Raw genomic sequence first — 26,227 nt, 5'->3', positions numbered from 1 at the left:
TTTCTCTGTATTTGATATAGAATGCTCATCAAGAGGCAACAGGATATGAAAGTCATTGTTTCCTGTGAAGCAGGCACTAGAGATTATGTAAAGTTTAGTAATTTCTCTAACCCACATTATCAACATTCTATTTTATAAAGAAAGACCAATGAGGAGTATGACTTTGTCTCTGAATTTGAAACAAAGACAATTTTTTAAGTTATTTTACATTTTTATCACTTTTATCTTGAAAAGATGGATGGAGGGCTAATCAAAATCTAAGAGGATATGAATATATCATATGGAAACCTACTTTTTGGACAATGGAACACACAGGAGCCATAGATTGTTACTAGACAATTTTCAGTACCTCCTTCCAGTGAGTTGGCCAGGGAGGTCCCTGATGTCCCCAGAACATTACAGGCCATTGCTGAGGCCCATAGTTTCCTACCAGGAATAGATGGTAAGCCCCTATTGCTGAAGACTCCACATACTTAGGCTGCAAGGTCACTGAGAAACCCTGCTGGAGCTGAGCTGAAAACCTCCCCCATGTAGACCAGCTGACAGAATGCTGGAAAAAGCCACGCTGCATGCAGTTCAATAGGAGAGAGAGAGAAATCACCAGTGAAGATACCCAACAGTATTATTGTATTTGGCCAGCCAGGCCAAATGAGCCAATGGGTCCAACAGTGGCTCGTCTGTCATGGGGGAATCCAATCACCCTCTACTTGGACTGGAGGCCTGCTCCATGGGAGGAAATACAGCCTTGAAAACCTACAACAGGGGTAGTCATGAACCCTAGGGGTATAATGTCTGCTGCTGTCTGGCTAAATGTATGTACTATGCTCACCAAAGTGCCCAGTAAGCATTTCTCTTAATGTTCATATCCATATACTAATGCTACTCTCACTTTTGCTTAGAGAACTTTCTCTTTTCAGATGGCAGTGACCTTGGAATGACTCAGAAGGCACCATGGTGCTGAGAAGTGACAGAGTAGTGCTCAGCAATGAAATATCTCTATCATACTTTCCAAGGTTGAGGGCCTATTAAGAATATAAGAGCCTAAGGAAGGGTAAGACTCCTCAGGATGTGCTTCCAGACACAAAATGGCCTGGATATCTATGACCTCACAGCGTCTGACACTACCTACCTCACAGTGTCTGACACTACCTACACAAGACCATCATAACAGGAGGAAAAGATCATGACATCAAAATAAGAGAGAGACTGAGAGGGGGAGGGGATATGATGGAAAGTGGAATTTCAAAGGGGAATGTGGGGGGGGGGGAGGGAGGGAATTGCCATGGGACATTGTTTACAATTATGGAAGTTGTCAATAAAAAAAATTTCAAAATAAAGTAGACTAGTGTTTGGCATTCTTTTGCACTGGTAAGAGGCCCTGGTGTGCACATGTGTGCACACAATTTTTTTTAAAGCTACATGATATTAGGAACAATTATATATATGTATGTTTATTGAGATACATCTCTCAAAAATTCAAATTTAAAATGGAAATAAGTGAGGTATTCTTTATTTAATTGCTTAGTATGGAAAATTAAATACTAGATCTTAAAAAAAATTAAATTTATTTGTGTGAGGCGGGGGGGAGAGAATATGTGTGTATGGGCATGGCAAGGCGTCTTGCTGCTACACGTGAACTTCAGAGGCATGTGAACTCTGTGCATCAGGCCTATATGTGGGTACTAGGGAATCAAACTTGGTCAGGCAAGTTTTGCAAACAAGTGCCTTTAACTTCTGAGATATCTCCTCACCCCAACAGTAGATCTTTTTTACTGTGAATTATGTATATAATGTAAAGGTTTTATGACAAATAATACATAAAAGACACACATAAGTTCAAAATAAAATCTTGAGTGATCTTGTATCTCCCATGGCTAACCATTCATCAAAAGTAAAAGTCCATTAAAACAATTTCTTTGCAATATTGTGGGATGAATGAACATGTTACTAGAAAAACATTACAAGGGCAAAAATGTCAAACATTATTTACAGCTCAGTAAAAGGAAAAATGAACTTAGGAAAAGGAGAAAAGCAAACTTCTGTAAGTCACTCCCACTGCTCTCAAACTGTCCCCATATGAGAATAACAGATACAATGAACCACTTCATACTGAATCCTGAATCTGGGTACTGTCCATCTATATAAAATTAGACAAAAGCTCAAGCAAATAAGAGTGCCCTGCATTCCAATCAAAGACTCCTAGTGCAGTTCGTGATTAGTACAACAGATGAAGATCCACATTTCAAAGAACATCCAGAGTTGTGAGACTTGACTTATACAGGAGTAATGACATACTCTGGTCTGATCTATGCTAGTGGCATTGGCAGCCTTGAAGTATAGCTTGCTCAAGAAAGAGGTTTTTTTTTTTTTCTTTTTAAAGTAGTCTCTCTCTAGCTCAGGCTCTCCTGGAATTCACTATGTAGTCTCAGGCTGGACTTGCGCTCACTGTGATCCTCCTTCCTCTGCCTCCCAAGTGCTAGGATTAAAGGCGTGCACCACCACACCCGACAAGAAAGTATTTTTTTTTAAAGTATATATATATATATTTTAACTATTTATTTATTTATTTGAGAGCGACAGACACAGAGAGAAAGACAGGTAGAGGGAGAGAGAGAGAATGGGCGCGCCAGGGCTTCCAGCCACTGCAAACGAACACCAGACGCGTGCGCCCCCTTGTGCATCTGGCTAACGTGGGTCCTGGGGAACCGAGCCTCGAACCGGGGTCCTTAGGCTTCACAGGCAAGCGCTTAACCGCTAAGCCATCTCTCCAGCCCAAGAAAGTATTTTTATTATGCTTTCTTTAGTTATAGAAACTAGTGGAATAAAACTAGCCCAGTAGTTCCCTCTGTTCAGCATATTAATGCAAATAAGTTATTTTGTAAGAAGTATTTTAAAGCATACTTGTCTAAATGCTAATTGGAACTATGTTATAAAACAGAATGCTAACTTAGGGGTGGTGAAGAGAGCTTGGTGGATAAAGCACTTGCTATACAAGAGTGAGGCCCTGAGGTCAGATCCCCAGAAATCACGTAAAGCCAGATATGGCAGTGTGATCATCTGTAATCCTAGTTCTTGTACAGTGAGACAGAAGGTAGAGACAAGAGAATCTCTGAGAGCCAGCTCACAGGCCAGTTAGCCTGGCATACATAGTACAGAACCACAGAAAGACCCTAGCTCAAAACAAGGGATACCTGAACATAGTGGTACACTGCGCTTTTAATCCTGGCACTTGGGAGGCAGAAGTAGGAGAACTGCTTTGAGTTTGAAGCCAGCCTGGGACCACATAGTGAATTCCAGGCCAGTTTGGGCTAGAAAAACCAAGAAAACAAACCACTAAGGTGAAAGCAAGGACTAATGTTGGGCTCTGAAAGGCCCAGGCATGAGGCCTAGTGGAACTTCCTGAGCCTAGCTAAAGTTTGGCAACCTGTATCTGGCCAACTAGGACTCAACAAATACCTAATGGCTTCTGGCCTGCCACCTCCGCGTGGCAACTGTAATTACCATTTCAATAGTTACAGTTTACTGTTGTCCCTTACCTTTTCCCCCATCCTAAAATCCCCACCTTTGTCCCCAACATGATATAGGCAACTGCTCAGAGTAATAAAGCGAGTTGTTTCTGAGAGTTCCTGCATTGAAAAGACTCCTGACTCAGTGTGGTTTTTCTTCGGTGGCCAGGAGAGATGTCTGAGTCATCCAAATGCTTGTCATCCTTCTCAACCCCTAGGGAGGAACCAGCAGGCCTGGTTCTTCCCTCGGCACTACCTACCTGACCGGGAAGGAGCCCTGCAGACTAACACCTGAAAGCTGTCCTCTAACCCCCACCAATGTTTCGCCACCTTCTCCAGTATTAAAAAGAGAAAAAAAAAAAGATCCTTTGTGTCATTTAAAACTTATTTCCAATAGTCTATAAATGAAGATTTTCCAGGCTGGAGAGATGGCTCAGCAGTTAAAGGTACTTGTACTTGTAAAGCTTAGCCTAGGTTCAATTCCCTAGTACCCACATAAAACCAGATAGAGTGGCACAGACATATGGAGCTCATTCCATATTCCATATATAAGGTGGCAAAATGGCCTGACATGCTCATTCATATTCTCTCCCTCCCTCCTAATAAGCAAATAAAACATTAAAAAATATTTTTCTAGTTGGGCGTAGTGGCACACGCCTTTAATCCCAGCACTCAGGAGGCAGAGATAGGAGGATCACCAGTGAGTTCGAGGCCACCCTGAGACTACAGAGTGAATTCCATGTCAGCCTGAACCACAGTGAGACCCTCCCTGATAAACAAAACAAAACAAAGCAAAATTCTAAATTTTTTTTGTAACCTGTTTAAGACTCTATTGACAACAGTTCTGTAGTAAGTGGTAGTAAACTCAGCCTACTTTCCACTATCACCTACACCAAACTTAGCTCCACACATTATATATAGAACTGCTCAAAAACTTAGAAATAACTTGCATTCACGTTCTAAGCTTTTGAGAATTTGACCTCCAGAATGTTTCCTTAATCAATAATGTCTTATAACTAGGCATAGTGGTACACACCTATCCCAGCATTGGGAGGCTAAGGCAGAAGGATAATAAGCTCAAGGCCAGCCTGGACTACATAGTGAGACCCTAACTCAAAAACCAAACAAGGTGGTGTGATGGGTAAGCAAAATTAGAACACTAAGGAAAAAAACACAGGGAATTCCACTTGTATGTGTGTGTGTGTGTAAGTATGGGGGGGGGGTTGAAACACAAACCCTAGTTAGGGCAGAGATATCCTATGGAGTATAAGAATGGGATACGGGCTGGAGAGAAGGCTTAGCGGTCCAGCGCTTGCCTATGAAGCTTAAGGACCCTGGTTCAAGGCTCGATTCTCCAGGACCCACGTTAGCCAGATGCACAAGGGGGCACACACATCTGAAGTTCATTTGCAGTGGCTGGAAGCCCTGGCATACCCATTCTCTCTCTCTCTCTCCCCCTCTGCCTCTTTCTCTGTCTGTCTGTCACTCTCAAATAAATAAAAGAAAAAAAATTAAAAAAAAAAGGGATACCTCACAGTGAATTGTTGGTCAGGGAAGATCCTGAGGCCTTGTGGTCATTTGATTCAGGTGCCCCAGGCCCCCACCCCCATAAACTTCATTGTTCTGAATGATAGGGTCCCAGCTGATGGAGATTTGGGAATTAATACCTTCTGCAGGGAGTGTATTGTTGGGGGCAGGCTTATGAGTGTTATAGCTAGTTTCCCAATGCCAGTGTTTGGCACACTCTCCTGTTGCTATTTTCCACCTTATGTTGGCCAGGGGGTGATTTCCATTCTCTGCTCAAGCCATCATTTCCCCCTGCCATCGTGCAGCTTCTCTTCAAGGTGTAAGCCAAAATAAACCTTTCCGTCACAAGCTGCTCTTAGTTGGGTGATTTCCACCAGCAATGTGAGCCTGAATGCAACAGTAAAGTGGTTCCAGGGTGTGAGGTTGCTGCTAGACACCTGACTGTGTGGCTTTGGCCTTTTGGAGCTGATTTTCAAGAGAAATGTGGAAGGATTTGAAACTTTGCCTAAGAGACACCTTGCAGTGCTGTAAGTACAGCTTGACAGACTATTCTGGCTAAAGTTGAAAGACCTGGATGCAGTAAGAGCTATGGACTCTGAGGTTTGGCTTATGAGGGTGAGAAAGAGCTTCGCTTGGACTGGGCTAACAGTTTGTGTGAGAAGCTTGCTGTTATGCCCAGGTTATGAGAAGTTGTACTGGGTTGCTTTGCATAGAAATGAACTGGTATGAGCAAATTATGTCAAAGAAAAATCTTTTAGTGAACTACTGCCCATTCAGCTGCAATTGAGATTACAACCTTTGAGATTGGGCCAGCTGACCTGCACTGGGACAATAGGAAGAATGTAGACTATTTTGAAGGGGCCTGGGTGCTCAAGGAGTGTCCTGTTCTTCAAAATCTGCTTTATTCTTCTCTGGATTAACAAATTGTCACCCTACCTGGTATTGTGGAGTATAAGAAATACAGGAAAAAGAAGGTAACTGAGTTTGCAACATGGTCTTGTGTTTTGGAAATGGCCATGGCAGTGTGAAGCAGGTTTGCTGGATGACCCCATGGGGCCATGAGGGTGAACCATGGATTGTAGTGGAGACCCAGTGGAGATGCCAGGATCACTAGATGGATGCTAAGGAAAGCTGCCAGGCCCAATGAAGTCTTCCAGGACTGTGAGTAGCCTAGCTGGAGGGGTGGAATTGGAATGCCAGAGACTTATTGCTGGTTAAAATTAGCAGACTTGGAGATTGGTTGCTGGCTACAGTTGTTGAACTTGATGCTACAGAGTTTGATATTTTTGCCCTGGTGGTTTAAATCCTGGATTGGCCGAGTATTTCTTTGTTATGCCCAATGTCATCTTTTGCAGTGTGAATGTTTATTCTGTGCCATTATGGTTTTCTGGGGGACTTTTTGGTATCATGGCTCAGTTAAAAGATCTTGGACTATGGGGATGTTTGAACATCACTGAGACTGATAAAAACTATGGGGACTTTTAAAGTTGGACTGAATACATTGTATTTTACATCGTGTATAGATATCAGTTTATGAGGGTCAGGGGTGGAATGTGGTAGTTTGATTCAGGTATCCCCCATAAACTTTGTTGTTCTGAATGCTAGGTTCCCAGCTGATGGCGATTTGGGAATTAATGCCTTTTGGAGGCAGTATATTGTTGGGGGCAAGCTTATGGGTGTTAGAGTAGTTTCCCCATGCCAGTATTTGGCACACCCTCCTATTGCTACTGACCACCTTATGTTGGCCAGGGGGTGATATTCACCTTATGCTCATCCCATCATTTTCCCCTGCCATCATGCAGTTTCCCCTCAAGTCTATAAGCCAAAATAAACCTCTTTTTCCCAGAAGCTGCTCTTAGTTGGGTGATTTCTACCAGCAATATGAACCTGACTGCAACAGGTCTCCACAATAATACAAACTATGGCCAAAGCTTCTGGATGCCCACCAGAACTAGATAGTAAAACATTATTACTAACGACAATACATGCATCAGTTTCAGGACACTGAGAAATCAAGCTGGAACTGAGCTGGAAGCTTCCTGGTTAGGTGGCACAGCACTGGCAAGTGTTATGCAGGCTGCTTGGGGAGAAAAGTCATCAATAGGTTTAAGCAACTGTGGATGCAGCCTGTGAGCTACACAAATGACTAGCCAGGCAAGGGGTGCCCACCAGTGAAATAGTGGCATGATTGGTATGGGGGCAACCAACTATTATCTGAATGGATCTGAGACAGGCCCCATGGAAGAGAATACATGCCTGGCACTGAAAACTTAGTCAAAAGTCTATGGCAGTGGTGCCAATTGGGAAGGTTGTAGAATCTTGAGGGGTGGATTCTTGCTGGGGGAATTGAGGAAGTAAGGGCAGGCCATGATGCTTTATAGCCTGGTCCCATTCTTGTCCACTTCTTGCTTCCTGACTGTTGATGCAATGTGACCAATTGACCTCCTGCTCCTGCTTCCATGATGGAAATTAAGTTCTCAAAACTGTAAACCTGAATAACCTTTCTATCCTTAAACTGCTTCTTACCAGGGATTTGGTCACAACAATGAGTACTATAACACACATTTTAGTATCTAAAAATACTTTACATTAGGGGCTGGAGGGAAGGCTAAGCGGTTAAGGCGCTTGCCTACAAAGCCAAAGGGCCATGGTTCTATTCCCCAGGAACCATGTAAGACAGATGCACAAGGTGGTGCATGTCTGGAATTCGTTTGCGGTGGTTGGCAGCCACCCATTCTGTCTGGCTCTCTGCTTCTTTCTCAAATAAATAAAAAAAATTAAAACACTTAATATTAAACAAGTATACAAAATGTTTTTATAATGCAGCTTTGTAAAGACCATATCAATGTACTTTTATTGTACTTACTGTATCCCATATCTGAAGTTTTATCTGTTTCCCATCAATTGTTATCATTCGAGCACCAAATTCTACACCTGAAGAGAGTAGAAAATGATTCATTAATCAGTTGAAATATATTTCACATTCAAAAATTAAAATACATCATGTTTATTTTATGCTATGTGATATACAGATCAACTTTAACAAAATATAGGTGCTACCCTCAGAAAATATATAGGCTAAGACCAAAGTGCTAAGACATAAAGACATGTTATTAGGGCTGGAGAGATGGCTTAGCAGTTAAGGCACTTGCCTGCAAAGCCAAAGGACCTAGGTTTGATTCCCCACAACCCATGTAAACCAGATGCACAAGGTGGGGCATGCATCTGGAGTTTGGCTGCAGTGGCTGGAGGCCCTGGTCTGCCCATTCTCTCTCTCTATCTGTATCTATCTCTCTTTCAAATAAATAAATAAAAATAAATTTTAAATTTAAGACATGTGACTACTTTAAGTCTAGTGGTCATTATCAAGAAACCAAATGTGGTCTTCCTTTTTTCAAAGGCTCAGTAACATAAATACAACTAAAAAGGTAATTTAAGAATCATGAATGGGCTGGAGAGATGGTGTAGTGGTTAAGCGCTTGCCTGTGAAGCCTAAGGACCCCGGTTCGAGGCTCAATTCCCCAGGACCCACATTAGCCAGATGCACAAGGGGGCACACATGTCTGGAGTTCATTTGCAGTAGCTGGAAGCCCTGGCGCGCCCATTCTCTCTCTCACTCTCTATCTGCCTTTTTCTCTCTCTGTCACTCTCAAATAAATAAATTAAAATCTTTAAAAAAAAAAGAATCATGAATATTAGGGATGACTATTAAATACTAAAAGTTATGTAAAGCCACATTACTATGGCATACAAATCAACAGAAGGGAGAGAAAGATTTCAGCATCACAGTGTTGGTTTCCAGGATGGTCAGTCAATTAGGAACAAAACTCCAAATCTACTAAGCATAATCATGTTTTTCAGTTTTTTCTTTTTTAGAGGTCGGGTCTTACTCAAGCCCAGGCTGACTTAGAATTCACTATGAAGTTTCAGGGTGGCCTTGAACTCACAGCAATCCTACCTCTGCCTCCTGAGTACTGGGATTAAAGGCAAGCTCCACCACGTCTGGCTCATTTTTAATTATAATTTCAGACAATGTTCCATGAATTCATACACATGCAGAAATAAGTAAACAATTTTACAAGAGAATCTATAAATGTTGTTTTGCAAAGTATGTTACAGGCATTATTCTATGTCATTAACACCTTGCAAATCAAATAAATAAAACCACACTTATTCTTAATATCTACTTATTATTCTTTGGGTATAGATAACTTTAAAAAGTTGTACTCTATTGCTACAAACTGTTTCTAGTTTCACTAAATATTGAATTTTAACATACGTTTTTCTCTGTTGCTTGGGTAGACCTTGAACTCATTTTCTGTTTTGGGGTGCTGGGGACTGAACCTTGGCACCTGTACATGCCGGGTCAAGTACTTTAACACTGGGCTACAGCTCCAACCCTTTATTTAGGCTTCTGTATTTCCAGACAGGGTCACTGAATGAGTTACCCAGGAAGATCCTGAAATCATAATCCTTCTGCCTCATCTTCCAGAGAAGTTGGGATTAAAGGCCTGTAATACCAGGCTCAGCTACATTTTTCATTTTACTATAGCTCTAGAGAATTTCAGTTCAAAGAGAATACAAGCTTTACACTTACAAGTTTATTCCTTTGGCTTTTCACACCTGCATTATCATATCTTTGGAAAGTACTCATTTGATCAATAGTAACAGGAAAAAAAGAGAGGGTAATTTCAGCATTACAAACAGATGGCAAGAAGCATCTAAAGGTTGTCTATATTTAAACAAATCATTACTGCTTGGAGTATGATCCATCGGCACGAAGACCAAAGTCAAAGTGGGCCAGGAGTTGTGCTACATGCTTGTAATCCCAACACGTGGAATGCTAAGGTGCAAGGACTACTCTGAGTTCAAGCCCATCTGGAACTATATAGAAAAACATCCTAACCAGGCATGGTGGTAAATGCCTGTAATCCCAGCACTCAGGAGGCAGAGACTGGGCTATAAGAGACTATCTCAAAAAAAGAATGAAAATTCAAATCAATTTTAACAACCCCTAAATTCCTTTCTCTATGTTTAGGAGGTACATGACACTAATCCCAGCACACAGGAGGAGGAAGCTGGAAAACCAGATTTAAGATGATCTTCAGTTATATGGTAAACTAGAGGCTAGTCTGGGTTAGATAAGACTAGGGAAGAAGGGAGACAGGGGAGCAGAGGAACTGAGGGTCTAGGATGTATGTGGGTGAAGTTCTAATGGGTGCACAGGCCAGACAGTGTGGAACATACTTCTAGCTGGGTAATCAGTATTTAAGTCATTGCTCAAATGTTTCTCAAATTTTAAGGTTCATATAAATCACCAAGGGAGTCATCAACATGCAAATTACAATTCAAAAGATTCTTTAACAAGTTCTCATGTGAAATGGGTGCTAGTGGTTCAGGGCTTTTGTCTGAGCTGTCAATGAAATTGCGCCCATAAAGTCATTCATAAAGATCTCCTTTGGTTTATCTTAACAATTCTTCTTGAGGCAAAGAGTAAATGATATTTTAAAACCTTGTTTAATATTTTATGATCATTCCTTTCATCTTTTCTACCATTTAGGACTTCCTTGATCATGACCCAAGCTTAAAATTTTCACCATGTATTCGTCAAAGGCAAATATACAACAGAGTAATGTACTGCCTTAGCAAACAATGCAGTATTTTCAGTATTACTAAATGTACTTACCCTTAACACAAAATATGTTACAATGGAACTGCCTACATCTGTCGTCTATAAGACTTACATTGTCTTTCTAGGAGAACTGATCCTAATCATAACAAAATCCTATTGACCAACTATCATTTTTATCTAAGCTGGTACTAGGGATCACACTAAAACTCAGATCCTTTATGATGGCTGTTTTCCAGCACGGTTTTTCCCTTTCCTGTCAACAAGAGTTCATCCCAAGCACAGGCATACAAAATTTCCTTCCTAAAATGGGGGAATAACAGTTTGGAGTACACAATTGTTCAGAAAGAATTTCAAGAAGCAGATGTCAAACCAATGGCACATAGTGATATATGCAAAAGTACTGGGTACAAAGGGCAGAGAAGCAACTATGCTTTGATGGGATATGCTATGGTTATGTGCTAGGGAAAAGGAAAAGAGAAAGTGAGAAGGCCGACTAAAAGGAAATATGAGTAAGAGTCAGCAGTTTATAAAACAGAGTATAGAATGAATTACTGCAATAGACCCAAGCCAAGGACTCGCATTGGAGGCTGGGTGTTAGGGAATTATGATGGTAACTAAATATGACTATTCATCCAAATTGGCACCTACCACTACAGTTTGGTAGAATATTGTACAAATTGACTCTGGTACCACGGCCAAAGTTGATAAAACAAGTGTTAAATAGGCCTGAAATAAGTTGAGACAATGAACTTTCCTTCCCATGAAACCTGGATGTGAATTTCAGAAAACCTCTAACTCTCTTGAAAGTATCATTTTGGAGATGTTCAGAATGACCATTTCCCACAGTGGAGAAAAGAAAACTTTGGCAGAGAGAACATGAAACAGGTACAAGGAAAAAACAAGAGGCAATAGGTTATCATGTGAGACGAGAGGTAGACTTTCCTGTGTTTCCCCCTTCAAAGCTCTAATTCCCATTCTAGGCTGACCCAGCTGCCTTCCTCCTTCCTGCAATTTCTGTGGGAAAAAAAGAAATAATTAAAATAATAAAGTCTCCTTTTATTTAAGCCAAGTTATATGGATTCTGTTATTCACAACCAATTTTGAGAGGTAGAAATGGGTATCAGTGTCTTCAATAGAAAAACATAAACCACACTCCTATTTAAGTGGAACTCTTTACAGTACCGGCACAAACTCAGAGAAGACATGGGAACTCAGCCCAGAGATTGGCCATAGGAAGAAGCTGCTATTATCTCTTCAGGGAAGAACAGAGGCAAAATGGCATCAGCAGAGCTCAGGAGCCACAGTACCGATGAGCCAGCCAGGCAAGGGGCAGGAGCCAGGATAATGGAGAATGCACTGTCAATCCAGGCTGAGAGAAAAGTATAAAGGTCCGATCCCTGACTTCTGTTTTACCTGCTGATTTTCTGGGGTCTGCCATGAACAAACCTAGAGTGAAGCCATCTGGCAGCTATGAGGTACAGTTCTTCAAACAACTTTGTTTGGTCTACTTCCTCTCTTCACAAGTATAGCCCATACCAAGTGATTACAGCAGGCTCAGGTCCACCCTCTCCATGGGATGTGTCATGACTCAGAAAGAAAACATTTAAGGGGAGTGACTACTTAACCAATCAAAGTGCTGAGGATAAGTGCTTTGTCCTGATGGGAAATAAGTATCACCAACCCCCAATCTCAGGGTTTCTGCCTTGCAGAAGAAGGGTGTAATGAAAGAAAGAGGAATGCTGTGGAATGTTGTCTTCTGGATATGACATGGCTATTGCACTCATGGACTCACAGTTGCTGTAGTTACCTGCATGAGATTGAGTCTACCAACATTCTACCATGGTTGGAGAAAAGGCTCATAAGCTCTACCCCACTATCTGAGGAGCTTTGGCAGTTAATGGTTGCTAGGAGCAAGGAAACCATTTTCTTCAGAGATGCAACCAGTGATAAGCTACCAGTGCTCCAGTAAATAAATATCCACTCAAGCTCATGTAAGCAACTCTAATTAAACTCAGCGACCAACTCTCTCCCAAAGTCATCAAAGTACAAGTACTTCAACCAGGAGTGGGAAGGGAACAAGAGAAGGTAGCATGGAGGGTCAATGTGGTCAAAGTACATTATACATAGCTATAAAATTGGCAAAAAATAATTAAGAATCAAAACAAACTTTTATTTGTAGTCTATATTAAAGACAACTGTTTGGCTGGTTGCTTTTTGACTTCCTAAAACTGATTTATATGGCTTCAAATCAATTAACGAAAGAGCAGAACTGTATACAAAAATAAGTTCAACAGCCAGGGAGATAGATGGCTCAGTTGGTGAAGTACTTGCCCTTACAAGCATGAAGGCATGAGTCTGGATCACCAGTAGCATGTAAAATGCTGGTGTGGTGGTACACACCTATAATCCCAGTACTGAGGAGGTGACAAAGGAGGCTCCCTAGAGATTACTTGCTAGCTAGTCTAGCTGAATCTGTGAGCTCTAGATTCTGTGAGACCTTGTCTCAAATAGTAAGGTGAGAGTAACTGAGGAAGTCACCTGATGTTGACTCTGGTCTCCATGTGTGTATGCAGACACATCTATCTGCATGTGTACTTCCACATGTACCTACATATGGGTATGCGTCTACACATGCACATTTACCACATATACACACACACAGAAAGAAAAAAGTAGCCAGGTGTGGTAGTGCATGCCTTTAATCCCCACACTCAGGAAGCAGAGGTAGGAGGATCGCCAGGAGCTCAAAGCCACTCTGAGACTACATAATGAATTCTAGGTCAGCCTGGGCTAGAGTGATAGTCTACCTTAAAAGAGGGGGAGGGGAGGAAGGGGAGGAGAAAACAAGCTCAAAAAAAAGCTGAATTAGTATGAAACAATATCATCTACTTTATACATCATTATATACTTAAGACTGAAAATTGTGATATTCTTACTGGCATTCAGTTTGTTATTTTTGAGATAAGGTCTCACATAGCTGAGGCTGGCCTTGAACTTCTGATCCTCCTGTCTTAACCTTTAGGATTATAGACATGTTTGGCTCAATATGACTTCAATATATTCACAAGTACACATATAATGGTTTAAAAAAACTGATAGGCTAATCTTATTCATAGATTCTATCTTTGATTTGGTATTTTGAAGAATACCAAATGTGGGGCTGAGGAGATGGCCCAGCAGTTAAAGGCACTTGCTTGCAAAGTCTGGTGGCCTGAATTCAATTCCCCAGGACTCACGTAAAGCTAGATGTACAAAGTGGTGCATGTATCTGGAATTTTCAGTACCAAGAGACCCTGGTGTACCCACTCACTTTCTCTTTCTCTTTCTCTCTCTCTCTCCACCCCCACTCTGCTCCCAAATAAATTAATAAAATAGATTTTATGCAGGGCATGGTGACACACGCCTTTAATCCCAGCACTACAGAGGCAGAGGTAGGAGGATCGCCGTGAGTTTGAGGCCTACATAGTTAATTCCAGGTCAGCCTGGAACAGAGTGAGACCCTACCTTGAAAAACAAACAAAAAAAACCTTTTTTTAAAGTGGTGCAGGCATCTGGAATTCATTTACATTAGCAGGAGGCCCTGGTATGCTCATACACACACACAAACACACACACACACACACACACACACACACACACACACACACACACTGTCTCTCTCTCTCACTCACTCACTCTACATCTTTTTTTTTTTAAAATGTTTATTTATTTGAAAGAGGGGGGGGGGGACACGGACAGAGACAGAGAATGGGCGCACCAGGGCTTCCAGCCACTGCAAACAACTCCAGACGCGTGCGCCCTCTTGTGCATCTGCCTAACGTGGGTCCTGGGGAATTGAGCCTCGAACCGGGGTCCGTAGGCTTCACAGGTAAGCACTTAACCGCTAAGCCATCTCTCCAGCCCTTACTCTACATCTTTCTCTCTCGGTCTTGAAGCCCAGGTTGTCCTTCGGCTTATGTTAATCTTTTGGCCTTTCCCTCCCAAGTACTGGGATTATAGTTAAATGTCACTATGTCTAGTCATAAATATAATTTTTAAACAAACTGTGACTCCCTAAAAATCATTAGTTTTTCACTCACCTTAATTTTATACCTTTAAAAAAAGTCTTTTATATTTTATTTAGCTATTTATTTGAGAGTGAGGGCAGGCAGGCCAGGGCCTATAGCCACTGCAAATGAACTCTAGATGCATGCATGCTTCACCTTGTGATCTGGCTTGTGGGGGTACTGGGAAACTGAACCTGGGTCCTTAGGGTTAGCAGGCAAGCACCTCAACAGCTAAGCCATTTGTCCAACTCAAATTTTATATCCTTATATATATAAACAGAGTTATAGCAAAATAATAATAGCTAAAACTTGCTGTTATTAGTAACTTCCTCCTGACTCTTCACCACTGCCTAATGGTAGCTTTTCTTTTCTTTTTTTTATTTTTATTTATTTATTTTTTTAAATATTTTTTTTTTGTTGTTCATTTTTTATTTATTTATTTGAGAACGACAGACACAGGGAGAAAGACAGATAGAGGGAGAGAGATAGAATGGGCGCGCCAGGGCTTCCAGCCTCTGCAAACGAACTCCAGACGCGTGCGCCCCCTTGTGCATCTGGCTAACGTGGGACCTGGGGAACCGAGCCTTGAACCAGGGTCCTTAGGCTTCAGAGGCAAGTGCTTAACCACTAAGCCATCTCTCCAGCCCTCTTTTTTTTATTTTTTGAGGTAGCGTCTCACTCTAGCCCAGGCTGACCTGGAATTCACTATGGAGTCTCAGGGTGGCCTTGAACTCACAGTGATCCTCCTACCTCTGCCTCCCGAGTGCTGGGATTAAAGGCATGTGCCACAACGCCCGGCTAATGGCAGCTTTTCTAGGTTAGTAATTGTAGAAAAGTCTGAAGCACTCACCATGATACTGGGCACTGCTTCAATGCTTTATGTTAACTATTTCTATACTGCTCAAACTAATACTGGTAGATTGGCACTATGCTTCTCACCATTTGATAGAGGAGCTGAAAGCTTTGCCCAGACAGTTTCCGCCAGGGACTTACTTCCATTTATGGCAAGCTCCCATCATGACACAGTATTGTCTCAACAGTATGTTATGTTCCATCATTAGAGGACTGAAATCTCCAATATTAAAGTCTTATGCATTCTAGCTACTTGAGAAAAGTTGGATAAATTATTTTACTATACATATTTCTAAAACATGATTGAGACTAAATGTTGCATAACAATGAATCTAGTTCCACTGATTTTAGGATGATCACAAACAGGACATATCCTCTGACATTCTACATTTAAACTTGACAATATGATGATTTCCTCATGCATAAAACTTACCAATAGTGAGGTCATGCACTGGCTGAAACCTTTTATCTGTGAACTGCAGCAAAAGGCACGATTTACCAACACCTGGAAGTAAAAACAACCGGATTAAGAAGAAACACCTTACAAAAACAGAAGTTAAAGGGGGAGCAGGAATTTCTGGTGCTTTGAAGCATTAGTACTATAACTTAAAAAATATTCTTTGGGCCTATTTTTTACTTGAATTTCCATGTAAAACATAAATGTGGCAACTAAACTCCCCCAAAAATAATAAGTAGGTTTTCTTAGTAGCCTTTCACTGTACTACCATTGTGGTGGTTTTGCATTAGGTATCCCTCATAAATTCTTGAATGCTTGATTCCAAGCTGATGGCAATTCTGGAGGCAGAGCCCTGCTGGAGGAGATGTGTCACTGGGGGAGGATCTTAAGTCCAACCCTAAGGTGTGTGTCTAACTGCACCCATGTGCCTAGTAGCAGCCTTTCAGAACTGCTTTGCAAAGGGTCACTCTAGGAAGAATCTCAGATCATCCCTAATTCTTCCCCATCTTTTATCATCAATCTCATCAATTCTCTCCACAAAGTAAAGGCTGTCCTCCTTCAAACTTCCATATTTTCATCAATTAGACACTCAAGTGGCAAAGATGATTAGGCAAGTTTGGATAGGTGATTCAGTATCTCAGGAAGGATGTTCAAAAAGAAGACATAGATTTAAGACTGCTCAATGCAGGATGGCAATTAAAGCCATAGGAAGAAAATAAGGGCTGACATATTTAACATGCTTTTCAGGGCCAGAGGGATGGCTCAGTAGTTAAGTGTGCTTTCTGACCAAGCATAGGGACTTGAGGGGGCCTGAGTCTACCAGAGTTCGGATCCTCAGATTGCATATAAACAGCTGGGCAAACCCAAGTGTGCCTGTAAACCCATTGCCAGAGGGAGGCAAAGACTTGGTGATCAAAAATTGCAGGAGCCACACAAGCTCTACAATCAGTAAAGAAACTCCAGCTCAAAACAAAGGCCAAACTGGGCTGGAGAGATGGCTAAGTAATTAAGGTACTTGCCTTCAGAGGCTAACAACCTGAGTTTGCTACCCCAGTACCCACATAAAGCCAGATGCACAATTTGGCATGTGAATCTGTCTGTCTCTCCTCTCTTTCTCTCTCTGCTTGCAATAAATAAAAATAAACTTAAAAAAAAGGCAACAAAAGACAGAGACCAAGCTGTAGAGCAATGTTGTGGAATACCCAAAATTCCCCTCTGGACAGCAGAGTCCTATGAGGCACCATACTATACCACACCACACAAGCAAAAAATTATTTATTTATTCATTTGAAAGAGAGAAACAGAAAGAGAGAGAAAGAAGAAGACACCGAGAAAGTAAGCATGGGAATGTCAAGGCCTCCTGCCATTGCAAACCAACTCCAGACATGTGTGCCACTTTGTGCATCTGACTTTACATGGGATCTAGGGAACTGAACTTAGGCCATCAAGGCTATGCAAGCAAGTGCCTTTAACCACTGAACCATCTCTCTAGCAACCAAACCTTTAATTTTTTAAAATAAGGAAGGATGGACAGCCAAGATTTAAATCTTTACAAAAACTTTCTGAAATGGAATCCCTTTCCCAACCCCAGGCCTAACCACATGTTCTGTCACTAAGTTTTAATCATCCTGAGGCCCAAGTAATCCCTCTTAAATAGCTGTTGTCTTGTTGCTAGTTTGTTTTTTTCCTAAATAGAATATAAAACTGAAGAAAAATTAAGTTTTCTTTTTCTTTAGTATTTTTTATGTTGGTGTCTCTCATAAACCCAAATCTGACTTTAGTCTTCCATCCAGACTGTGTCATATCTTTGCAAATCCTCTCCCTTCTCTCCACAAAGACAGACTTCCAGAGCTGGCATCTCACCATCACAGACACCTTCCCCTACCATTCCATGTGAAAGAGCTACCATCCTAAACCATCTTCTAGTTTTCAACCTCTTCTCAAAACTCCCAAATTGGAGGCGGGTGTGGTGGCACACGCCTTTAATCCCAGCACTCTGGAGGTAGAGGTAGGAGGATTGCCATGAGTTCAAGGTCACCCTGAGACTACAGAGTTAATTCCAGGTCAGCCTGGACCAGAGTGAGAGCCTACCTCGAAAAACCAAAAAACACCTCCCAAATTGGGCTGGAGCTGGAGGGATGGCTTAGTGGTTAACGTGCTCACCTGCAAAGCCAAAGGACCCAGGTTTGATTCCCCAGGACCCACATAAGCCAAGATGCACAAGGTGGCACATGCTTTGGAGACTGTTTTCAGCAGCTGAAGGCCCTACTGCTCCCATTCTCTCTCTCTCTCTCTCTGCCTCTTTCTCTTTAATAAATAAAATAAAAATTAAAAAACAAACAAAAACCCTCCCAAACTGATGCTTACGCCTCCTACCTCTAGAGAGTGCACTGTAGTATTTGTGTAGTGGCTAAGAGTATAACCTGGTGATGTTGGATCAACCATGCTTTCAGTATTATTTTCAAAATGAGAAGAATATACATTATAGAGTTGTAAGAACTAAACCAGTTGACATACATAAAGCACTTACTTAGTTCATACAGAAATAACAAGTCAAAATCCAACACAGGTTTAAAGGTTTTTTTACATTTTTATTCCAAGCTTTCTTTAGACATCTATGCTGTCTAATGTACTTTTATTTTATAGTATCACTTTACTGTTTGGTAAAACTAGATTTCATCCGTTCTGCCAGCTCTGACATCTATCATATCCTTTTCTTGTTATGTGAATCTCTTTTTCTCAGTGGTCACCTGTAGCAGACAGATTCAGGTTCACTAAGATGAACTTTCAGACCAGGCACAGTTATGGAGGAAGGGATTTATTGAAGCAACTTACAGATCCAGGGGAAGTTCCATAATGGCAGAAGAAGCTGGCCTGCCTTCACAGGCCCAAGCAGACAGAGAGAGAAGCCTAAAGGTCAAAAGCCACAGCACACTTCAGGAACTCCACCACCACACCTTAAGATTACCCAGTGACATTGCCTCCTAGCCAGCCGATGCAAATTACAAACAACTGAATATATTGGGGGCCATCTATTCTATTCAAACCACCACATCAACTAAGCTCAACTCTCCCAGGTTCAGAACACATCAACTTCTCTCAACAAAGCTCAGAATTATTCACCAAACTCTGGGATGCCACAGATAGGATCTATCACTAACCACAGGCAGGTCTAAGGCTGAACCTTAGCCTTATTTGAGATGACCTGAGGGGAAAGAAAAAGTCCAGTTCTTGAGAGTTTGGAGAGAAGGGTTAAGCTGGCAAAGGCTATCTGTTTTCCTCAAGGAATAGAAAACCACTGCCTACCCCACCTATCCCTGAGTTCTACATAGCCAACCACCTTTAGAAGTCTTCTACTTTATTTGTTTTTAAATTTTTTCTATTAGTTGGATGTAGTCTTTTCCTCAATGGACTTACACAACGGACCTTTACCTCTGAAAAGGCATTTATTACTTTTATCTTCTGCTATCAGTTATTTTAAGGCCTGTTATTTACAAAACTCCTGAGGGTAAGACTGTATCTTATTCATCTTCAAAATGTCTTTATGTGGACAACACAATTTTTAAGGCCTTGAATTTAGATAACATTACCTCTCTGTAACCAATACTAATGATTACACTTAACAGAGACAGTCTTGCTATTCTAGATAGCCCTGGCTGACATTTACTACTAAGTAGCCCAGGCTGACTTTAAGATCCTGTCTGTATCATTTACAATATTGAAGTGACTTCAATACAGTTCTTCTGGTATATAAAAAGATGTAGACACAAAAGTGAACAAAGCCGGTAACTTCAGCTGAAAATTTAAGTATCCTTTCTGCCAACCTCTTATACAAGGGGCCTTTGCTTTTTTAAAATTAGTTTTGAGACAAGGTCTTACTTATTGTGTGGCCCTAGTTGGACTACAATGTGGAATCCTCTTGCCTTGGACTCTCAAGTGCTGCAATTAGAGGCAGATGCCACCATGCTCAGTTTGCACATATTTACTTAACATTCTTGATGCCCAGTGAGTCCCCCATTCCACATAATTAATGGCTATTCTTCCTTACTTTCTTCATAGTCTACATCCTCTATGAAATGTTCCACACCACACACTGAGGAAGTATATAAAATAATTGATTTCATTGTCTAGTTTCAGGAGGAAAATACAATATCCTTTACAGTCAAGGTTAGAGTGGAAGGAACACTGACAGAATTCTGTGAGTATCTTGCTCTCCCTGAGTGTGGTATCCACTCCAAGAAAAGCAATCAAGACCTATATTCTGGCCAAGAAAAGAAGTGAGGCCTCACTGAAGGGAAGAACTTCCCTTAAAGAGCAGGATTTTGGAGAGCTACAGGCTCACTACATACTCAGAGACTGTTTGCAAGTACCCACACTGGATGGAGAAATTGCCAGTTTATTCCTTCCCATGCATTTTTTCTTTAGTGTGCATGTTAGGCAAGTGCTTTCTTACATACCCAGCTCCTCTTTGTTCTTTATACAACTTCTCTGCCTTTACCATTCCCATTTCTTTTCTTCTTCCTCTTTAGTTTCTACCCTTAGGATTACATCCAGGATACCATGACACATTTGGCTAACATGTCTCCTTAGGCTCCTCTGACTGAAAGTTTCTCAGACTTTCTTTGTTCTTGATAAGGTTGTCAGTTTTGAGGAATGCTACTCAGGTATTTCCTTGTTGAGACTTTTTTCCACAATTAGACAGGGGGTTTGAGTGTCTTAGAAGAAACTCTTCGAGATAGTAGGCTATTTTTACTATTTATTTTGGACTTTTTGAGGTAGGGTCTCACTCTAGCCCAAGTTAACCTAGAATTTACTATGTAGTTTCAGGATGGCCTTGAACTCACAGCTATTATTCTACCTCTGCCTCCCAAGTGCTGGGATTAAAGGTATGTGCCACCATGCCTGGCTCAGAAGGCTGTTTTGGATATGTCACATAAAGGGCACATTCTACTGACAATCGTTGTTGGAGTTAACTTTTGTAGCCTGGTGGTTGTTCAGTTTTCTCCACTGTAAAGAAACTTGCTCCATCTTGCATGTGCACCTCATTCTTGAGGTGGTAGTTCATCTTTTAAGCTTTAGCCACCTTATATCTGAGTACTCTGAATAATGTCAACCCTTTACACTGTCTCAGTATTCTGCTATTTTAAAATATTTTATTCATTTGAGAGTGACAGGGTAGAGAGAGAGAGAGGAAGACACAGTGAATATGGGTGCAGGTGGGCCTGGGCCTCCTGATGTTGCAAAGGAACTTCAGACACATGTGCCACTTTGTACATCTGGTTTTACCTGGGTACTGGGGAATTGAGCCCAGGACTTTGCAAGGAAGCACCCTGAACCACTGAGCCATCTCTCCAGCCCTGTTTCAATAGTATGCATTTTATTACAAAACTAAATGAAAAAGAGCCTGTATTTGAATGAAGTGTGCACTCTAAACATAGAAAGGATCTGAATATTATTTTCACCATTCATTTTTCTACTTCCTATAACATCTTGTTAATTACAACTCTTAAATCTCCTTTTTCATTTTTAACACAATTACCTTCTACTTCTTATCTTGACCAATGTAATAACTACCTCATCTTTCTAATCTATAGTAAGTATGAGTACTACAGAAGCACGAGAAAAGAGGACAAAAGAAAAAGTATTGCCTTTAACACCCAATATCTCTGCTACTATTATAATATAAATATAAAGTCATGTCCTACATATTGGTGTTTCAGGGAACATATAGAACTGTGGTCCCACAAAATTATAATGAGGCTGAAAATTTCTTATTGCCTAATGACATCACAGCTGTTCTAATATAATGTGATGGTTTGTGCTGGTGTAAATAAACCTGCGATACTAACAGCTGTATAACAGGATAGCACACACAACTATGTACAGCACACACTATGTAACACCAATAGTAATCATGATTATATCCTTAATCATTACTTTAGTTTGCTCCTAATTATTAAAAAAGGTAAAACTGGGAAACAGTCTCAGGCAGTTCTTTTAGGGCTCATTCCACTAGAAAGGATGAAGGCTTAGCAAGAACTGCTGTCCTTGAACATGGAGGTGATGGTGATACTGGTGATCCTGATCTTTTGAAGGCCTAGCTAGCATCAATTTAGTGTTAATGTCTCAGTTTTTACAAAAAAGTTAAAAAAATTTTTAATGTTTCTTTTTTATTTGAGAGAGAGAGGCACATAGAGAAAGAGAGAGAGGGAGAGAGGCAGAGAGAAAGGGAAAGAATGGACCTGCCAGGGCCTCCAGCCACTTCAAACAAACTCCAGACACATGTACCACCATATGCATCTGGCTTATGTGCATACTAGGGACTCAAACCTAGGTCCTTAGTCTTCACAGGCATGTGCCTTAACCACTCCAGCCCTAAAAAAATTTAAATAAAAAACAGCTTATAAAATAAGAATATGAAACAGTTCAGCCTGGGCTAGAGTGAGACCCTACCTTGAACCCCCCCCCCAAAAAAAAATATGAAAAAGGAAGCAATCTGGGCCATTATAGAATATGTTTGTTTTTCAAGCCATATATAAAAATTCTGGGTTGGGGAAACAGCTCCAGCAGTTAAGAGCATGGCTTAAGCATAAGGGTCTGTTTACAGGACGGAGACCATGCTGGACAATTGCTGGGGCTCACTGAAGGTCAGCAACTCCAGGTTGAGGGAGAGAGCCCATCTCAAGGACATATGTGGATGAGTGACAGAGAATGACAGCCAATGTGTTGGCCTCTGCATACACATGAGTGGTGTGTATTTGCACATACATGTACATACACTACAGCATATATATATATATACACATACACACACACATATACTCTTTACATAAATATGTGTCAAATATGAGTTAAAAATTGAAAAAATTGCTGGACATGGTGGCACATGCCTTTAATTCCAGCATTCAGGAGGCAGAGGTAGGAGGATCACTGTGAGTTTGAGGCCACCCTGAGACTACATAGTGAATTCCAGGTCAGCCTGGGCCAGAGTGAGGCCCTACCACAAAAAACAAAAAAACAAAACAAAAAAAAAAATTGAAAAAACTAAAACGTGTAGTAAGGGTATGGGAAGAAGGCTAAGCAGATGAAGGCAGTTATTTGCAAAACCTGCTGGCTGGGGTTCAATTCCCAAACCAGCCATGTAAGCTGGATGCAAAAACTGGTGCCAGTGTCTGGTGCTCATCTGCAGCAGTAAGAAGTCCTGGTGTGCCCATACGCATACACACATGTAACTATTTTAGCCAAAAATCCATTATAAGATTCAAACTCCATCAGTCTCTTTTCTAATACCTTAAAGCAGACTCTTGAGTGTGGACTGGCAAGAACCTCCAAAGCAATGCAGAGTGATATCCAGATTTCTCTCTCCTGAGGGGGTTCAAATTGAGCCACAGGAGATATTTCTCTTCCTCTCCTCTCTCTCTTCCCCAGCCCTAGGACTGAACCCAGGACATTGAACATGTGCACGAGTACTATGCCACTCAGCAGTATCACTAGCCCTTACTGTTACTTCCTCCACATTTGGACATACTGAGATACATAAATATTATTGCTACAAATGTCTATAGCATTCAGTACGTTAACAATCTGTATAGCTTTGTAGTCTAGGAGCCATAGGACATACCATCTAGTTTTGTGTAAGTATAATCTATGATGTTCACACAATGATATAATTGCCTAGTGATATATTTCTTAAAATGTTTCTTAGATTATTTCAATTAAGTAGCTTAAAAAGAAAACATGCTTTTCCATGATACAGTGGAAGGAAGGCACTTAGATAACATGTACATTATTATTTAGTAAAAGCTATTGTACATAACCTGAAAGTAGTATATGAGGACATAGTTTGTTAGGAAGCCAAAGGCTGTAAGCAAAACAAAACTGTTTCATGCAAATGACAGATTAAACTAATAAAAGCCAAAGAATCAATTTATCAATAGTAACAAAACCAAACTGCTAAATAAATAATCACAGACTAGGTTAGTATATACAGTTACCATTGAAGTTAGCCTGTTGAATATAAGAACATAAGTTTATAGGAAGCTAAAATTAAATACGTTAAGACTATATTTTAAGGAAGGTTGTGTGGTATTATCTACTAAAATATAAATGTAGCTGGGCACAGTGCTATACACCTTTAGTGCCAGCACACAGAAGGTTGAGGTAGGAGGTTCACACTGAGTTTGAGGCCAGCCTGGAGCTGCAGAGTGAGTTCCAGGTCAGTATGGGCTAGAGTGAGATCCTGTCTCCCCCACCCCCAAAAAAGGCAAATGTAAATAGTACTTGATCAAGACATTTGACTTCTTACATAAATATACAAAAATCATAATAGCAGCACTGTGTTTAACATGTATCAAAAGGTCTAAGTGGACACTTGTCGCTGGCAACCTAGCATTAACCTAGCATCCTTCTTGACCCTACTACCAAAAATATCACAATGCTTGAGAGGCAGGTCAATGAGAAATCAAGTTGTAGCAGAGCAGGAAACCTCCTGCCTCTTGACTAGTTGGTATCACACTGCAAAGAGGTATGCCGCCTGTTGGGGTGGGGGAAACTTCATCATTAGTTTTAGCCAACAACAGACCTTGCAAGCTGTAAATGTGGCCAAAGGTGACAACTGGTGAAATGGTGGCATGTCTGTTAAGGGGGAAACCAACTGCTCTCTGACTGGACTTGAGGTCTGCTCCACAGGCGGGAGGAACTCATGCCTAGTACTGAAAACCTCATCAAAAGCCAATTTATTTTGTCTCTGAATTAAGAATATGGCTGTGTCCTGAACAACTGGCATTGATTTCAGAAGCATGAAAAATGCATGTAGTGGTCATGAGATGCAGGTGGTTTCATGAGCTACTGCTGGAGATGCAGCATACAGGCACAGCATGACGACCCTCATGAATAGGCTGGAAGAGCCTTTGGAAGAAGGACCGTGGTTTGCATGGAGACCTGAGATGTTTTGGATATGCCAGGACTGTGCAAGGGCTACCATGGAGGCTACTGACAGGATGGAAGCTGTACCTTACTACTTAGCCTAGCTGGAGGGGTGGAACTGGAAAATCCGGAGACTCAGTCACTGGTTATATGGGACTTGGAACTCCAGAGGTTTGATGTTTGCTTGATGATCACTGAGTATGCATTGTTGTAGTCTCTCCTTGTTATGCCTTATAGCAGTTGAAAATGTTCACTCTGTTGTTATATGTTGAAATTATGTAACTTGTTTGATTTTACAGGACTCACAGCTAAGAGATAATCTTAAATCTGAGGAGACTTGGGACTATCCAAAATTGGTATAAACTGTGGAAATCTTTCAATTTGGATTAAATACTATTTACAATGTAAGATGGTGCTGAATCTATTGGGGGCCAAGGGTGGAATGTGCTAGTTCAAATAAATGTCCCCCAATAGATTCAGGTATTTTATTTAAAGCTTCTTAGATTTCCAGCTACCTAGCCAGAGGAGATGGCACTGGGTGGATCTTAGGGTCCTGCCCTAAGGTGTGGTGGTGGATTTGGAATTCCAGTCTAAAGAGTGCCTGAGTTCTGCCTGGAATTCCTAGGTGTGCTTGTGTGTGGTGTGGCTTTTGTGGCTTTTCTCTTTCTCTCTGCTTGGCCCTGTGAAAGCAGGCCAGCTTCTTCTGCCATATGGAACTTTCCTTGGATCTGTAAGCTTCAATAAATCCCTTCCTTCGTAACTGTGCCAGGTCTGGAAGTTCATCTCAGTGATGTGAAGCTGTCTATGATAGCCCCCAAAATATTCAGGTTTTTACTAAAAGTTTGTAACTTAGATCTGTGGAGGAGGTGTCACTGGGTGCATTACAGGGTCCAGTATAAAGATATGCAAAGTTCCTGAGTTCTGCCTGGGTTTTCTGAAGTGTGCTTGTTTGGTGCTGGTGCTGGTGGTGGATTGTGGCTTCTCTCTCTGTGTTTGGACCTGTGAAAGCCAACCAGCTTCTGCTGCCATTATGGAACTTCCCTTCTATCTTCAATAAATCCCTTCCCAATTAAAAAAAAAAAAAAAGCCTATGGCTTGATGAGGTCATAAGTCTTGCGGGGGGGGGGGAACTACTACTGTTATCTGAGTAAATGGACATATTATACCCACCAAACTGCCCTCTAAATGTTTATGTCCAGAAATTAATGTTAGTCTTACTTTTGATGAGAGAAGCTTCTCCCTGAGGAGACTCAAACTTGTTAAAGTGTGGAGAAGTGACAGC

General features: G+C 41.2%; 1 protein-coding gene across 1 annotated transcript in view; it reads right to left on the bottom strand.

Annotated features, from left to right (window-relative positions):
- The window catches only part of Rab2a (RAB2A, member RAS oncogene family), a 79,648-nt gene that overhangs the window by 31,728 nt on the left and 21,693 nt on the right, over positions 1-26,227 (bottom strand). Inside the window, exons 2-3 of the mRNA XM_004653331.3 lie at positions 15,997-16,068; positions 7,900-7,967 (exon numbers count right to left, since the gene is read on the bottom strand). Coding sequence (XP_004653388.1) covers positions 7,900-7,967; positions 15,997-16,068 — 140 coding nt within the window. The remainder of the gene's footprint in view (positions 1-7,899; positions 7,968-15,996; positions 16,069-26,227) is intronic.

This window comes from Jaculus jaculus, chromosome 2 (assembly GCF_020740685.1).
Source record: "Jaculus jaculus isolate mJacJac1 chromosome 2, mJacJac1.mat.Y.cur, whole genome shotgun sequence".
NCBI classification, from domain to species: Eukaryota; Metazoa; Chordata; class Mammalia; order Rodentia; family Dipodidae; genus Jaculus; species Jaculus jaculus.
Note: the sequence above shows the minus strand (reverse complement) of the source record. Positions and strands in the feature narration are given on the sequence as shown.